This window comes from Xyrauchen texanus, chromosome 48 (assembly GCF_025860055.1).
Source record: "Xyrauchen texanus isolate HMW12.3.18 chromosome 48, RBS_HiC_50CHRs, whole genome shotgun sequence".
Classification (NCBI taxonomy): Eukaryota; Metazoa; Chordata; class Actinopteri; order Cypriniformes; family Catostomidae; genus Xyrauchen; species Xyrauchen texanus.
The window spans coordinates 3,773,898-3,790,954 of NC_068323.1; the positions used below are offsets into that span (position 1 = coordinate 3,773,898).

General features: G+C 44.7%; 1 protein-coding gene across 1 annotated transcript in view; it reads left to right on the forward strand.

The window, feature by feature from the left end:
* Positions 1-16,429, forward strand: part of LOC127639469 (uncharacterized) — an 808,968-nt gene extending 792,539 nt beyond the window's left edge. The window contains exons 10-13 of the mRNA XM_052121520.1: positions 5,263-5,586; positions 5,800-6,087; positions 6,351-6,507; positions 16,368-16,429. Coding sequence (XP_051977480.1) covers positions 5,263-5,586; positions 5,800-6,087; positions 6,351-6,507; positions 16,368-16,374 — 776 coding nt within the window. The 3' untranslated portion in view covers positions 16,375-16,429. The remainder of the gene's footprint in view (positions 1-5,262; positions 5,587-5,799; positions 6,088-6,350; positions 6,508-16,367) is intronic.
* The last annotated feature ends 628 nt before the right edge of the window (positions 16,430-17,057 follow it).

The window sequence follows — 17,057 nt, forward strand, 5'->3', positions numbered from 1 at the left end:
TTTATTGCTATGCGCATCTGCTGAAATTGATCATGCAGTAAGCTACTTCTCTTATCAAAAAAGTTAATATTTTCTTTTCCGATCCGAGCGGGATTGCATCTTTTATTTCCCGGTCACCCAAACGGACCAGCATTCTTGACCAGACTGTTGCACGAAGACTGCCCAGAGCTTCATCCACACGGTGGAACTTCAACAGCAGAGTCGATAACACTGTCTACGAGAATCGAGACAACCTCATACAATGTTTTGAAGCCATCAGGACGGGTTCATTGGGTTTATTTGACCAGCCCACCGTGAGAGAGGCATCTGGCTATGTGAGGATGCTACATGATGAAGATTTCTTTTTTTTTTTCATATGGCTTTTTCACAAAATCATGCCCCACGTCGATAATCTGTACCAGAAGCTCCAGAAGAAGGACATCGATGCTGTCTTCATCAAACGTGCCCTCGACAGCTTCACAAACAGTGTGCAGGCCATAAGGTAAGATTAAACAATATCATTCGATCGTTGTCAAAGCAGAGCTTTGTCATTTGAAAATGTATGCATGAAAGGAGACTGCATTTGTGTTAGAAATGACATTATTCTCATTATATATGGCCAAGTGTAATCTAGCTTACTTTATAAACTGTACACTGTGCTGAACATCCAGGCTAGGTGAGACTCAAAGGCTAACTTAAACACTAAAGGCTTCATGCATCCCTGCCCATTTTAAGTGGAACTGAAATCTTTGTACTATACGTGGATAAACTGCATATACATGTGCATCATATAGACTACAGTACTGTACATAGCCTAACAAACACATTGGTCTGTTTGCCTTCAGGGACTCCTCTCAACAGCAGCTGCAAAGCAACAGGAGCCAAAAGACCCAGAACGGCTTTGAGAGAAGAGAAGCAGAGGCTGTCTGAAGAGGTCTGCGACACCATCCTGGATCACACAAAAAGCAAGGTTCTCTTTCACTGTCCACCTTTTGAGTGCTACCTTACTGCAAGAAGATATGTTTGAAAGGTACTGTCATTCATTTCCTGATGAGGCTCTGAATGCCACTGTGAACGCAACTCTCTCTGATCTATGAGAATCCTGAATTCAAGGGCTGCTGTGGTGCACTGGCACTGTACCAGGTTCTCATGAGCTACAACCTCCAGGAGACATTCTCTGAGACTGTGACTCTGTTGAACATCATCATAACTACTCCCATGACAACAGCTGAAGCTGAGAGATGTTTCTCAACTTTGACACGAGTTAAGACATTCCTGCGAAATTCAATGGGCCAGGAACGTCTGAATGCACTGGCCATGCTTTCCATGGAGAGGGAACTAGTCCTCAACATGCCTGATTTCCTGATTAACACACACACACAAACCAAATCAGTTCAAAGTTGATGTTGTTTTAAATTTTTCATTCATTCATTCAAAAAAAAGGTTTAAAAAACAAAATCTGTTCATGTTCATTTTTACAAATCTATACAATTGGCCAGAATATGGTTGTTCACATTTACAAAGCCATACAAATAGCTGTGTTTACCTTTCTAGAAATTATTTTCAAATGCTGTTTTCAGGCAAAATGTCTATCACTGTTCATATTCATTTTCACAAATCTATACAAGAGGGCAGAATATGGAATTCTATACAAATTGCTTATTACCAATAACTTGCATCAATGTTTTCAGTAGCCTCTATCAAAAGCTCCTGCTCGCTTGTTGTGAATTATGCTCTGGTGCACATATTTCCAATTCAACCATGAGGCCCAAGTAATTAATGCGTATATCAGAATTCTTTAGTTAAACTTGGCAGCACCTCATCATTCTGGTTTGGTTTTCAATGTGTAAAGCCAAGATGCACAGACCACACCAGGTCAAGCCTCACTTGTTCATTCACTTATTTAGGACAATGTTACTTTGCTTTTATTAAGTAGCACATTGACGATATCCTACATTCCAGAAAATGTAGTTCTAAAGATCCACTTCTCTCAACAATTTGTCTACTTGTATTTTCAGCTGATATTTTATTTGTTTATGGAAATGCAGATTGTTTATGCAGTGTTGAGGAATGTGAAAGAACACCCTTGATTATTTGTACTGTGATAACTTATTTTGCTTTTGTAAGCCAATACTATTGAGATCAGTCAATAAATGCTTCTGGTATTGACTTATATGTTGCCCCCGTCTTTATGTTGTTGCTGGACATACCTTTTTAAAAAATGTGTCCTGTTTAGCTATTTTACATCACACAACATTGGATTAATGTAAGTAATGAATAAGTGGAATAATTAATTGCGGAGCCATGTCATTTTTGCTTATGAAGGCTCCTTGATGCTAATTTCTTACATAGCTTTCCACCTGTAACTTATGTAGCTAGAGGGGAAATCTGTACCCATTGAATGGGTCACCTTAATCATTATCAGAAAAATTGCCCCTCCTGAGAATTTTTTCAGGAGCCGCCACTGGTATTTAGTGTGGTGTAGGGGTGCACAACAGGCTGGCCTAATGTATCATATGGCTGACCTTCTCACTTCCATCTCCACGTCCCTCACTGTACTCATAGTCCTTTTTGGCTAGTCCTCTAGCTCACTTTCAACGTTCACTCCATCGCCCTGGTTTGTGTCATCTGGGCATGGTGGCACAAGGTGAGTATTTCTCTTTCCATTTGATAGGCTTTCTCTTTCACTACAGATTGCCTAGTGTGAGTACACCCTAATTTTCACTAGTTGAAGCGGATCAATGAGGCTTAAAGTCTCCGTGAAGTGCTTTGACTAGTGTGATTTGGTGTTTTGGCCTACTTATTACTAAATCAGAAAGTGGTTGAATGACTCACAGCCACACACATATACACACATACCCCTTTGATTTAAAATCATAAATTTAAATACTCAAAAAGTTAATTGTAGACCAGTCCTTCTGAGCCTACAGGCTAGGCGTCTTCGCGGCATAGAATGTGATGGTCTATAACTGTGTATGGCTACGTCATAAAGGTTTCCACCTCCCTTTGAAGAGTGAACAATCGGCATCAAAGACAAAATGACAAATTTTCTTCCATTTTTAATAATAAATTGGGATATATGCAAGGGATTGTGGGTAATTAAGGGCTGCGTAGGATGCTCTTGATGCATCTTCCAAATGATGGCGAACGAAGGCTGCAAAACAAGGCTGGCTTCCAAGGGTCCTTTGATGGCATTTGATTACATGGCACTCGAGATATCCAGCCTAACTAGGCTGCAGCCTTCAGATCGAGAAGCACCGACCATCTTTGATGTGCGGGGTTTCAGAAAGAGGAGGTGTTGCTAATTTAACGGCTCAGTCCTATGGAAGTTAAAACAGCTAATGTCGCTTACTTACACCAAAACTTTTATCACCAAAAGCAACCAAAAAGCAGATTTTTTTTTTCCCATACCACTGCTCCATATACGCAGATCACACAGTTTGTGTAGGGCACAATCTCATGTGTAGCTCGATGAAAGTCAAGCTAAGCAGATCACAAAATGATGTTCCCTGAATCCCAATCCGCACCCTATGCAACATTAACAGTATCCGAGATTAGAATTACAGTGTCCCAAATCATAGTGTGTCCCAAAGTTGCAAAAGGGGAAATAAATAAATAAAAATAAAGTAATTCAACACAATTTCATTTAAGTGTTCTGTCTTTTTGACTTGATATAACATTCAAGATAAGTAGATAATACAATATTTTTACTTTAATTAATGATGATTCATAAGATCAGATCTTTGAGGGTGTGTGCACACTTGTCGTTCGGTTCTCTTGGTTCGAATCAAAAAAGAAAATTATATATTTAGTTCACACTTGGCAGGTTTGGTTTGATTAAAACGAACTCTGGTGCGATTGCTCTGTTAGTGCGGTTCATTTGAACAAGTGTGAACGCTGCCACCTGAACCTTAGTGCACACCAAACAAGCGAACCGAGACCGCCTGAATAGTGAGTCTCGGTCCGTTTCTAAACGAACTCTTGGTACGGTTCGATTGATATATGAACGCAACATGGACCAAAGACGTTTAAACAGACCAAAAACAGGAAGTAATTTGCCTAATACGGACCTCAAGCATACCTGGTTCTTCTAATCATAGAAGCGATGTTGCCCATTACAGTTCGGGACAGGCGTCGGAACCGCAAAACATAACAGGATTATTAAGAGGTCGGTGTATGGTGACAGGATGCAAAATAAACAGTAGACACCTTTACGTCACAAAAAGAATGCACACTTTAAGATTTGAGTCACTGGTGTTATATGTTAATGTTGGTATTGTGTTTGTCCAATAGGGGGTGGTGACACTGTTAAAAGCAGAGAAGCAAAGCGCTTGTGTGTGTTTTGCTGGTTACTGAGATGAGTCCTAAATAAAAGAGAACATCAAGATGCAACAGTTCTCTCTGAGTTTTCTTTTGTATCTAAGATACAACAACTAGGATGAATCAATGAATTGCTTTAGAAAGAGAGACTTAAATGAGTCCGTGTATGAAAGTGAACGAGATCGATTATTGATTCAAAACACAGATTCAATCTGGAGCGACACATCATCATCATCATCATCATCATCATCATCATCATCAGTCTCTTACTCTCGTAACATCATCATCATCATCATCATCATCATCAGTCTCTTACTCTCGTAACATCATCATCATCATCAGTCTCTTACTCTCATGACTCATTTACTTTTAAGACGAGTCGTTTGACATCCGTGTTTAAGAGCACAAGTTCCCGTTTCTGTCGTGTGTGTTTCAGTTGTAGTCATTGTACAATTGTGATGTTTTATGAGCTGTTTATCTGAAACTGTGAAGAAAATGTTGGAGGTGACTTTCTGTTTGTGCTTTTGGAGTCTGGTTGGTAAGTTATAAATCTGTTTTGATGTGATTAACTCCAACTAATGACAGCATTTACTTGTCTTTAACATGATCAATCAATCAATACTACTGTCTATGATTTGAGACAGTTTCAGTTGATTTCAAGTGTTCAGTGAGGTTCAGGTCTGGACTTTGTGCTGTTGCATTAAGATTTGTTTTTACTGGAATTACTGGAATAGATAAAGCTGTAAATTACAAGAGGGTGTTCACATACTTTTGATCATATAGTGCATTTACTGAAATCATGAATGACACAGACAGAACACCAAATACCTTCATCAAACTCATTGTGTGAAAATGTCTCATTATACATTCAAATGAAAGAGTTGTGTTGCATGGATGAATTGTTCAATGATATGAAATGATTTCCAGTGTCTCTCTTAGTAACTGTCTCTGTTTGTTCTGCAGGTGTGTTTGGTGTTGAGACAGATGTTTCAGTGTCAGTGATGGAGGGAGATTCTGTCACTCTAAAGAATGATGATACTCAATTACTGAGAGATGATCTGATCATGTGGAAGTTTGGACAAATCCTCATTGCTGAAATCAACAGAAATAATAAGATCAAGTTATTTGAGAAGGCTGCTGATGGGAGATACAGAGGCAGAATACAGCTGGATAATCAGACTGGATCTCTCATCATCACAAACATCAGAACTACAGACTCTGGACAATATAAATTAACCACCACCAGCAAAGAGACCCGACTGAAAATATTCACTCTTACTGTCTATGGTGAGTAGAGAAAACTTGCCCTGTTTGATATACATGCATCTTTTCACACATTAATCACCGTCATAATTATTGAGAATATTATGAAATGGTATGATTTGAACTTTGTGATCTGTAATCCACTATTAATGACATTTGTTTCTCAACATTTTAATTACAGTTTAAAACTATTGAACTCATATAAAACAACCCTCATATCGTCTGTATATTTTCCAGCTCATCTGCCGGTTCCTGTCATCACTTCGGACTTTTCACTGAATTCTTCATCATCTGAAAGTTCATCTAAATGTGTGTTGGTGTGTTCAGTGGTGAATGTGACACAGGTGACTCTCTCCTGGTACAAAGGAAACAGTTTATTGTCCTCCATCAGTGTGTCTGATCTCAACAGAAGTCTCTCTCTACATCTGGAGTGTGTCGATGATTCTTACAGCTGTGTGGTGAACAATCCCATCAGAAATCTGACTAAACATCTCAACATTACTGAAGTCTGTCAGCCGTGTTCAGGTACATCAGCGCTAATATTAATGTTTTGTTTCTGAACTCATTTATACTGTAGATTCATTCATCATCATGTCTATCACTCAATAGTTCAGTGAATCTGTTGTTTTCTGTGTTTTACTCTAAATAAAGATGCTTGTGGAAAGTATTTAAACCCCAGTGACCCATAATAATGCATTTTTCTCTAAGCTGATAGTTTGTAAAACATGTTCGTGAGCAACTAACAGAGTCTTCTGAAAATATTTCTCATGGCTAATTTATTTTCTCAGAAGACTACACCTGTGGTTGTGGTTGTGGTGTCACTGAAGCTGTGATCCGATTGGTCGTCTCTGGTCTGGTGGGCGTGGCTGCTGTTGCTGTGCTGGTTTATGACGTCAGATCTAAAAGTGTTGGACAGAAGACGAGAGAACAGACATCATCACTCAAGTAAATAACTGATGAATAAGATATTCAATCATCAGGATGCTAGAGGGAGACATTCTTTAACATCTGGATCCATTCAGAGCATGTCAGCAATTTCCTCTTCCCTCTCCAAACATCCTCCAGACACTCTCCAAACATCCACCCGACATCCACCAGACATCCACCAAAAACACTTTCCAAAAATCCACCAGACATCCACCAAACACTCTCCAGACACTCTCCAAACATCCTCCAAACATCCACCAAACACTCTCCAGACATCCACCAAACACTCTCCAGACATCTACCAGACATCCACCAGACATCCACCAGACATCCACCAGACATCCTCCAGACACCCTCCAAATATTCTCCAAACTTCCACCAAACATCCACCAAAAACTCTCCAGACATCTTCCAAACATCCTCCAGACACCCTCCAGACACCCTCCAGACATCCACCAAACATCCACCAAACATCCACCAGACATCCTCCAGACACCCTCCAGACACCCTCCAAACATCCTCCAGACATCCACCAGACATCCACCAGACATCCACCAAACATCCACCAGACACCCTCCAGACATCCACCAGACATCCACCAGACATCCTCCAGACACCCTCCAAACATCCTCCAGACATCCACCAAACATCCACCAAAAACTCTCCAGACATCTTCCAAACACCCTCCAGACATCCACCAAACATCCTCCAGACATCCACCAGACATCCACCAGACATCCTCCAGACACCCTCCAGACATCCACCAGACATCCACCAGACATCCTCCAGACATCCACCAGACATCCTCCAGACATCCACCAGACATCCACCAGACATCCACCAGACACCCTCCAGACATCCACCAAACATCCACCAGACATCCTCCAGACATCCTCCAAACATCCTCCAGACACCCTCCAGACATCCACCAAACATCCTCCAGACACCCTCCAGACATCCACCAAACATCCTCCAGACATCCACCAAACATCCTCCAGACACCCTCCAGACATCCACCAGACATCCACCAGACATCCACCAAAAACTCTCCAGACATCTTCCAAACATCCTCCAGACACCCTCCAGACATCCACCAAACACCCTCCAGACACCCTCCAGACATCCACCAGACATCCACCAAACATCCTCCAGACATCCTCCAGACATCCACCAAACACCCTCCAGACATCCACCAGACATCCACCAAAAACTCTCCAGACATCTTCCAAACATCCTCCAGACACCCTCCAGACATCCTCCACACATCCTCCAGACACCCTCCAAACTCTCCCCTCTAACTCCAGAGTAAGAATGATGAAATGAGAGATCGAGTTTTCAACAGTTTTTAGACTCTACATCAAATCTTTGGTCGTGTCCACACTCTCATTCATCCTGTCTGTCATAAAAGTTGACCAAACAAGAACATTCTGTCAAACCTGTATAACTTTCATGAAACAAAAGGAGATGTTCTTCTCATTCACCATTAGTACTGCACAATTAATCAGAACAATAATCAATGTTATAATTATGGATTCACTATTTGTGAAAAGTGTCATTTACAGATTTACATGCATCAAAACTTTCTATTAATATGTTTGTTTGCAGTAGTTGAGTTTATAATCAATCAGATGTCTGTTGAGGAATTTAAAGGTGTGCTGAAACATCACCTGACATGAAAGAGAGTTTTAGAGTCAGAGCGAATAGTACCAGCAGTATTTCAATGATTTTGGATTCTGTCTCACCGCGTGTCCCATTAATGCTCACAGTGTAGAACAAAACTAACAGTGATGCAACACTTGATTTACAGTAAGAGACCGCTTCAGTGATGTTCTAGCATGTTCTTCATGGAACTGGATGGGATGAACAGATATTGAAATGTTATTTTCTGCATTTTTGTGCAAGATGAGAATAGAAGATGTGTTCATGTTAAATGTTGTGTTATATTGGTATTTTATAAGAGTGTCTGTTGTGCTGGAGGTTTAGGGGTTAATATTGTGGGGAATAATGGCACTTGTTAAGGATTGACTTTTAAACTTATGTTTGATTTGAGTTTAGCTCAATAAGCAGCTGCTGGTAAATTGACAGTGCGACAGATTAACTGTATTTACACGTGTGTGACAAACTAATGATTAATAAATCAAAGATGTACCAACATGAGAAAATTTATTAAAACCTTAATAAACTGAGTTTGACAAACCTCATGAAGCGGATAAAACTACCAAAGTACATTAATTTATAATAATGCAACTAAATTATGCTAAATTTTGTGTTAAAAACTTTCTCTAATTCAATTAAGGAAGTGTAATGACTTCATTTTCTGAGTGGAATGAGGGTGAACAAATACTTAAACTATCCCTTTAATTTTCACCAAAAAAATAATCATTTTGATTATTTTTGATGATATTGCACAATTAATCGTTTGTTCTATTCTATTATAATCTATTAAAGGAATACTTAACCTAAAAATAAAAAAATTCTCTCATCATTTACTCATCCTCATGTCATCCCAGACATGTTTGACTTTCTTTCTTCTGCTGTGCACAAATTAAGATTTTTAGAAGAATATTTCAGCTCTGTTGGTCCATATAATGCAAGTGAATGGTTGCCAGAACGTTGAAGCTTAAAAAAAAATCACATAAAGGAAGTATAAAAGTAATCCATAAGACCAGTGGTTTAATCCATGTCTTCTGAAGAGATATGATAGGTGTGGGTAAGAAAAGGATAAATATGTATGTTTGTTTAACTATAATTCTCGTCCATGCCCAGTATATGTAAAAAAAAATTAAAATCACCAAAAACAAAAGAAGAATGTAAAAGTGTAAGTGGAGTAAAAAGGACATGAATATTGATCAGTTTCTCACCTACACCAAACATATCGCTTCTGAAAATCTGGATTAACCACTGGAGTTTTATGGATTACTTATTAGAGATTAATGGTGTCTTTGTTTGCTTTTGACGTTTCATTTTTGGGCAATTAACATGCATTACATGCTCTAACAAATGTTTATGCCCCAGGAAAACTCATGTAACTCCATGTAAAGAATCAGACAAGTCGGGCAGATCCATTTGCAACAATGTTTTTAATGGGCAGACTTCAAGGAAACGTAACTTCTCATCAATGAGCAAACACAGGGGAAAGGTCCAGTCTGATGCCCGGGGAAGGGTTAAACTCAGGCGAAGGAGTCCGGCTGGATCCGAGATCGGCAGTCGGCGACAGAGAGGCGTGAAACAGGCTTGGTTCGGGGCAGGCGGCGAGATATCAGAGTCCGGTAGCAGGCACGGGTCGTTAGGCAGGCTGCAGACAGGCAGAAAGGTTAGTAACAGGCTGGGATCGGAACAATAGAATCACTCAGAAAACACTCAGACATGCAACATGGGGTGAAACAATACTTCGCACTGGAGCTGAGTTAACGAGGCAGATATAGTCTCAGGGCGAGAGTTTAATGCGGGACAGCTGGGCAGCAATCAAAGCTTAATGATCAATACTGTGCTGAAGCATGAGGCACTTAGTATTCAGGGGAGAGAGCGTGAGAGTGCGTGGAGTTGGCAGAGCTGGGTGCCGTAACAGAGCCCCCCTCCTGCGAGCGTCTCCTGGTGCGAGGGAACTGATGACGGCGAGGTCTGCCTCGAGGTCGAGGAGCCGGTCTATCAGGGTGATTGCGGTGAAAGTCTTGAGTGAGGGACGGGTCTAGTATATCCCTGGCGTGGACCCAGGAACGTTCCTCTGGCCCAAAGCCCTCCCAATCAACGAGGTATTGAAGATGCCCGCCGCGACGTCTAGAGTCCAGCAGACGATGCACTTGGTAGGTCTCTTCGCCCTCTACCTGGATAGGTCGGGTAGCCGTCTCCTCTGAGTCCTCTCTGCGCCCTACAGATTGGGCGGGCTGGTTTGAGCAGGGAGACGTGGAACGTGGGTGAGACGCGCATGTGTCTGGGCAGGTCAAGACGAAACGACACAGGAGTGATTTCACGGACGATCTTGAATGGACCCAAGAATCTCGGACTTAGCTTTTTGCAGGGCAGCCGGAGGCGTAGGTCTCGTGTGGATAGCCACACCCATTTGCCGGGTTGGTAAACAGGTCCTGCCCTGCGGTGCCTGTCTGCCCTCTCCTTGCCGCGTCTTATCGCACGCTGGAGGTGAGTGTGGGCCAAGTTCCAGGTCCTCTCACTCCGCCGGAGCCAATCATCCACGGCAGGGACGCTGGTGGGCTCAACTGACCAGGGGAACAGTGGGGGCTGGAACCCGAGGACGCACTGAAAAGGGGTCATCCCGGTAGAGTGCTTGCGGATGGAGTTCTGGGCATATTCGGCCCACATCAAGAAACGATGCCTATCCCCCTGCTGACGATGGCAGTAGGAGCGGAGGAAGCGGGAAATCTCCTGGTTGAGGCGCTCCACTTGTCCGTTGGCCTGGGGGTGGTACCCCGATGTGAGACTCACGTTGATCTGTAGTCTCCCACAGAAGGCATTCCAGACGCGGGAAGTGAACTGGGGTCCCCTGTCAGACACAATGTCCTCTGGTAACCCGTGAGAACCGAAAGACATAGTTACACAGATGTTCCGCCGTCTGCAGAGCGGTGGGTAGCCTGGGGAGCCGGGATGAGTCGGCATGCCTTAGAGAAGCGGTCGATGGCGGTGAGAATGGTTGTGTAGCCCTCGGAGGGAGGCAGATCCGTGATGAAGTCCACCGCGATGTGGGACCAAGGCCGTTGGGGAACAGGCAGGGGTTGAAGGAGGCCCGCGGGTAGCAGCCGAGAGGACTTCTGGGTGTTACAGACTCTACAGAGGCGAATGGATTCGCTTCGGCGTCTCGAGTGAGCGTGGGCCACCAGTACCGGTTCTGAAGGAGCTGGGTCGTGGCCGTGATTCCGGGTGCCCGGAACAGGGAAGAGCGTGCACGTGGCTCATCACTTTGTCGCGGAGGGTTTCTGGTACAAAGATCCTCCCAGTGGGGCAGTCCGAGGGAATTTCGAGGTCAGCGTTGGCCTGAGCGCACTTTCGGTCTCGAGGTCCCATTGAACTGGTCGGAGGACGAGAGCTGGGTTGATAATGGGTTCTGGGGTCAGGACCTCCGTTTCGGAGTCGAACAGGCGAGACAGAGAATCAGCCTTGGTGTTCTTCGAACGGGACGGTAACTCACTGTGAAGTGGAACCGGAAAAGAAAAGAGACCACCGGGCTTGGCGTGCGTTCAGTCTCTTGGCTGTACGCAGGTACTCCAGATTCTTGTGATCTGTATACACGGAGAATGAGTGAGTCGCTCCCTCAAGCCAATGGCGCCACTCCTCGAACGCTGACTTCATCGCTAACAACTCGCGGTCCCCAACGTCATAGTTCCTCTCTGCTGAACTCAACTTCCTGGAGTAGAAGGCGCAGGGATACAGCTTGGGAGGGTGTCTGGCTGTGCGAAGAAGCTCTAGAGCGGCCGGTACCAGCGGTAGTGGGTAACGAAACTTAACGGTACATTCGTTCAGGGCTCTGTAGTCGATGCAGGGTCGCAGTCCTCCATCTTTTTTCTTGACGAAGAAGAACCCGGCTGACAGAGGGAAGTGGAGGGACGGATGAACCCCTTTGCGAGCTCCTCCTCCACGTATTTCCGCATGGCCTCGGTCTCAGGTTGGGACAGTGAGAAGATGCGGCCTCTGGGTGGTGTGTTATTGGGTACGAGGTCTATGGCGCAGTCGTATTCCCGATGGGGCGGTAGCTTGGTGGCTTTGATCTTGCTGAAGACCTCGGCTAGATCGTGGTATCACGGTGGGTAGGCGAGATAGCACGGCGTCGTCTCGGGGTTCGGTAATGCCTTGGACCTTTAAGGGTTTGACGACAGACAGACACCTCGAAAAGCATCTCTCTCCCCAGCTGATTATCTGCCCGGTAGTCCACTCCAACTGAGGGTTGTGCTTCCTTAGCCAGGGTAAGCCCAGGATGACCGGCGTGTGGGGAGCTTGGAGAACGTAGAACTGGACCTCCTCATGATGGAGCTGGCCGGTACGCATGCGAAGCGCCTGGGTCATGTGCGTGATGCGCCCTGTGCCGAGTGGACGTCCGTCGACAGCCTCTACTGACAGCGGAGGTGTGCAAGGAATGAGGGCTACATCGTGAACCTGGGCAAAAACTTTAGACATGAAATTACCGGCTGCCCCGGAGTCAACTATGGCGACGGCATTGACAGGTTGCCCCTTTATAGTGAATTCAGAGGCACTGACACACAGGTGAGAGGATTTAAACAGTCAAGGGTTAGACTCACCGTGGTTCTGTCCTTGTGTGCAGGTCACAGAGGGCAGTGTAGACGGAAATGACCGGAACCCCCGCAGTACAGACACAGGTTCAGGGACCGGCGGCGCTCCCTCTCCTCCTCGGAGATGTGTGAGGCGTTGATCTGCATAGGCTCGTAGGTCTCAGCAGACAAGTTAGAAGCACGTGGTGCGGGGCTGACGCGCATGGCACTCGTGGGACGGAGACTGGGACGTCGTGAGCGCATCAGGTTGTCCAGCTGGATGGTGAGGTGAACAAACTGATCCAAATTCTTTCCTTCGTCGCGACAGGCCAGCTCCGCTTGCAAATCGTGTCGGAGACCCCTTCGGAAGACCACCTTGAGAGCGTTCTCCGTCCAATTGGTTTGGGCTGCTAGCGTCCGAAATTTGAGGGCGTACTCTGAGGCGGGCGATCTCCCCTGTGAGAGTTCCAAGAGAAGATCCTCGGCTCCCTTTCCCTCCTTGGCATGCTCGAACACAGCTTGGAAACGTTCCAGAAATTCTCCGTAGGAAGAGAAGGCGGACCCATCTGGTTTCCAAACCGCGGTGATCCACTCCAACGCGCGACCGGTGAGTAGCATGCACACGAAGGCGATTTTGCTGGCATCAGTGGCGTGCAGGGCCGTCTGCTGGGCGAGATACAAAGAGCATTGAAGAATAAAGCCTCTGCATTTACCTGGGTCACCCTCATACCTCTCAGGGCGCGCGAGGTGCGGGTTGGAGCTCGCCGTGTGCGGCTGGTCTAGTGAGAGAGGCGGCGCGGTGAATGTTGGAGCGGCCGTGGGTGCCGCGATGGATTTCTGCAGGGCTCGTACCGCTGAGACCAATTCCTCTGTGAGTGTGGTCAGGCGGGATAACTGGTGATGATGGGCGGCCAGCTGAGAGGCTTGGTTGGTGACAGCGGCCGACAGAGCAGTCATTGTCGCTGGATCCTCGTTCGGCGAAGTATTCTGTAAAGAATCAGACAAGTCGGGCAGATCCATTTGCAACAATGTTTTTAATGGGCAGACTTCAAGGAAACGTAACTTCTCATCAATGAGCAAACACAGGGGAAAGGTCCAGTCTGATGCCCGGGGAAGGGTTAAACTCAGGCGAAGGAGTCCGGCTGGATCCGAGATCGGCAGTCGGCGACAGAGAGGCGTGAAACAGGCTTGGTTCAGGGCAGGCGGCGAGATATCAGAGTCCGGTAGCAGGCACGGGTCGTTAGGCAGGCTGCAGACAGGCAGAAAGGTTAGTAACAGGCTGGGATCGGAACAATAGAATCACTCAGAAAACGCTCAGACATGCAACATGGGGTGAAACAATACTTCGCACTGGAGCTGAGTTAACGAGGCAGATATAGTCTCAGGGCGAGAGTTTAATGCGGGACAGCTGGGCAGCAATCAAAGCTTAATGATCAATACTGTGCTGAAGCATGAGGCACTTAGTATTCAGGGGAGAGAGCGCGAGAGTGCGTGGAGTTGGCAGAGCTGGGCGCCGTAACACTCCACTCCCCTTTGCACTGATTACATACTGTTGATCCATTATATCACAAAAAATGATTTTGAGTAAATAATTTAGTTGATTATTAATGTCACGTTTATGTGTTTTGTTCATGTCTTTTATTTTCTAGTTTAGTTCCTGTTTCATGCCATGTGTTCCCTGGTCATGTGGTTCCTGTTTCCCTCCATGTTCATGTGTCTTGTTTTCATTGGTTCATTGTCTGATTACTTTGTTATTACAAATAACAAAGGTTGGCTTTAATGAGGTCACCCTCAAAGACTGTTTCCATTTCGGATTGAGTGAGCCAATCTCATCTTGATGCCTGGCGGTCACAGTCCCTTCAATCTGGCTCAATATATCGACCTCGCCTCGCAGATCATTGATTCCACTTTCACTGTGGGGGAGGCGTATGCCGAGCTAGAGTTCCATGATATGCGAGCCAGAGTTCCACGTCATGGCCGCCAAGCCAGAGTTCCAAGTCATGGCCACCGAGCCCGCGTCCCTCGTCATGGCCGCCGATCCAGAGTTCCACGACATGCGAGCCACGTCATGGTTGACGAGCCAGCGTCCCACATCATGGCCGACGAGCCAACACCCACGCCTGCCACGGCCAATGAGGCAATGCCCGCACTTGCCACGGCCAACACGTTCACGACCACTGAGGTCTTTTCCCAGTCATCCAGGACCCTTAGTATCGAGCCTCCCACAGCTCCACCTTCCACGACTTTGGTGTGGCGGGGCTGAGTGATGCTTGGCAGAGTGAGGATGGGAGACAGGTGTAGAGAACAGGTGGAACTCATTCTCCAATCATTTCCCCCCGCCTCACTCTGCCCAGAGTCGCTCAGCCCCGCACCTATCGCCACAAATTTAAATTTAATTTTACTTGTTATTATGTTTACTGTTTCATGGTCATTGAATATATATATAGTTGCACTAAGCTGGACTTTCATGTCATTATAAAAATCTGAACCTGTCTTATGTTTATTACTGTCATCTACTGTATGTTTTTGTCTTGTTGTTTTTCTTCATTTTTTGTTTTGTCTCATTCTTTTATCTCTCAACATCAGGCGTGACACCCAAAATATCACCTGTGATAGGAATCATTAAGTGATCAGACATTCAGACTTCACAGCAAAGGGGTTGAGCTATCTGAAGTCTTTAGATTCAGTGTTGTAGTTGAGACCAGCTCATCTTATCAGCAGGTAGTCCCTACCTATTTAATGCTGGTACATGCCACCAGGGTAAGCGTCACTGCTAGTACCGCCCTGTTGCGTATTGCCCCTTTCCGTCTAAATCCGGGTTAGTGCCAAATCTGATCGGTTTTGCTGCTCTTTGCAGGCTGTTTATTCCCCCCAGTTCATCTCGTACCACACACATATTTGCGATTTATGCTGCTGTGATTATGCTTTGAGCAACCGTATGTCCTATGGGTTCCCCATAGATTGGTTGGCTTTTCCTGAGGTTGTTCTCTCTATTTGGGCTGTGGGGTTGAGCACTTATCAGAAGACGCTATTTTTACTACGGCGATATGTTTGTTTTCTTTGTTTTTCCTTTTTTTCTTCTCACCAATGCTGGTGTTAAATGTGCTATATGTATATTTTTTACTGTACTTAATCATAAAATGACCATAATATGTCATTACAGAATTAGGAAACATGTTAAGTTGAAATACTGGCTTCTCCGATAACAATGCTACAGCCAGTATTTTCTACTTTGAAGTTTCCATTCTGGGCCGGAATTTCTGTTTATGTTTTGGCCTGTTTGTTCCCGCCCACTCACCAATAGTATTTAGACATTGCCGGGTTGCCAGATTTTAACAAGTTTTCAGGGAAACAACACTGCGGCTGCAGCCATGGAAGCCAGCAAATTAACTGGATGAGAGATAACGGATTCCACCTGACCTAAAAAGCCTCACATTCGTCTAAAAGTCACCATGACCAGAGGCGTAGTAAAACATGTATATATAATGGAGATGCCTTTGGAAGATGGCGACATCTTAAAACCCAGAAATCCTTTAAAACGGATGCTGAGTTGGCTAATTTGCATGTCAACATTCTGGCAACCCACATGATCTTAGAGTCTGAAGCTTGGTTCTATGTGTGGTTAATTGTGTATCCAGTGGCTAACTGTTTGTTTCTTTTCAGGAGCTGAATGCTCCCGGGGTAGGGAGGCTAGCTGACCCCATCCTCTGGTGGTGGTGTTTCCTTTCACTGAGAGCCATGTTGTGCTGCCTGCATCCATTTTCTTACTTGGTGTGTGGAGTGGGAGCATGCATTTCGGTGAGTGGTGTGGTTTCAGGGGATTAATTAAGCTTCAAATGCCTGCCCCACTACTTGTAAGCCTCAGCCCTGGGATGTTTATTCTTTATTTTTTTGTGTGTGATTTTGTTATTGTAGATTGTAAGCTTTTGCTTTGCTCGTCTGAGTAACATCTGACCAACCATTCAACCAAAAGTTTTTAAATCGATTTATTACTTGGCTATTTCAATAAAAATACGTTTTGTAATGGTACCCATGTCTCTTTGTCTTCTTTGATAACAAACTTGTATGCCATTTCTTTTGTGTTACTATTTCCCTGAGGAAGTTCCAGGGTGGTGTAGCTGGTTGATTCTCCAATTTTACTGCTTCTTAACTCTTTGTCTCCTCTGCAATTTGCCACATTATAACACACTCTCAAAGGGTTGTCGTAAGGATTCATAAGACTTTTCTAAATTTGTCTAATTCGTATGACTGCACTGAATTAGTTTGACCTCCACTACAGCCAATTACATCGCTGGACATTGTTTTCATCTAATAGGTGACAATTACTTACTTCTGTCACACATAACAGTTTCC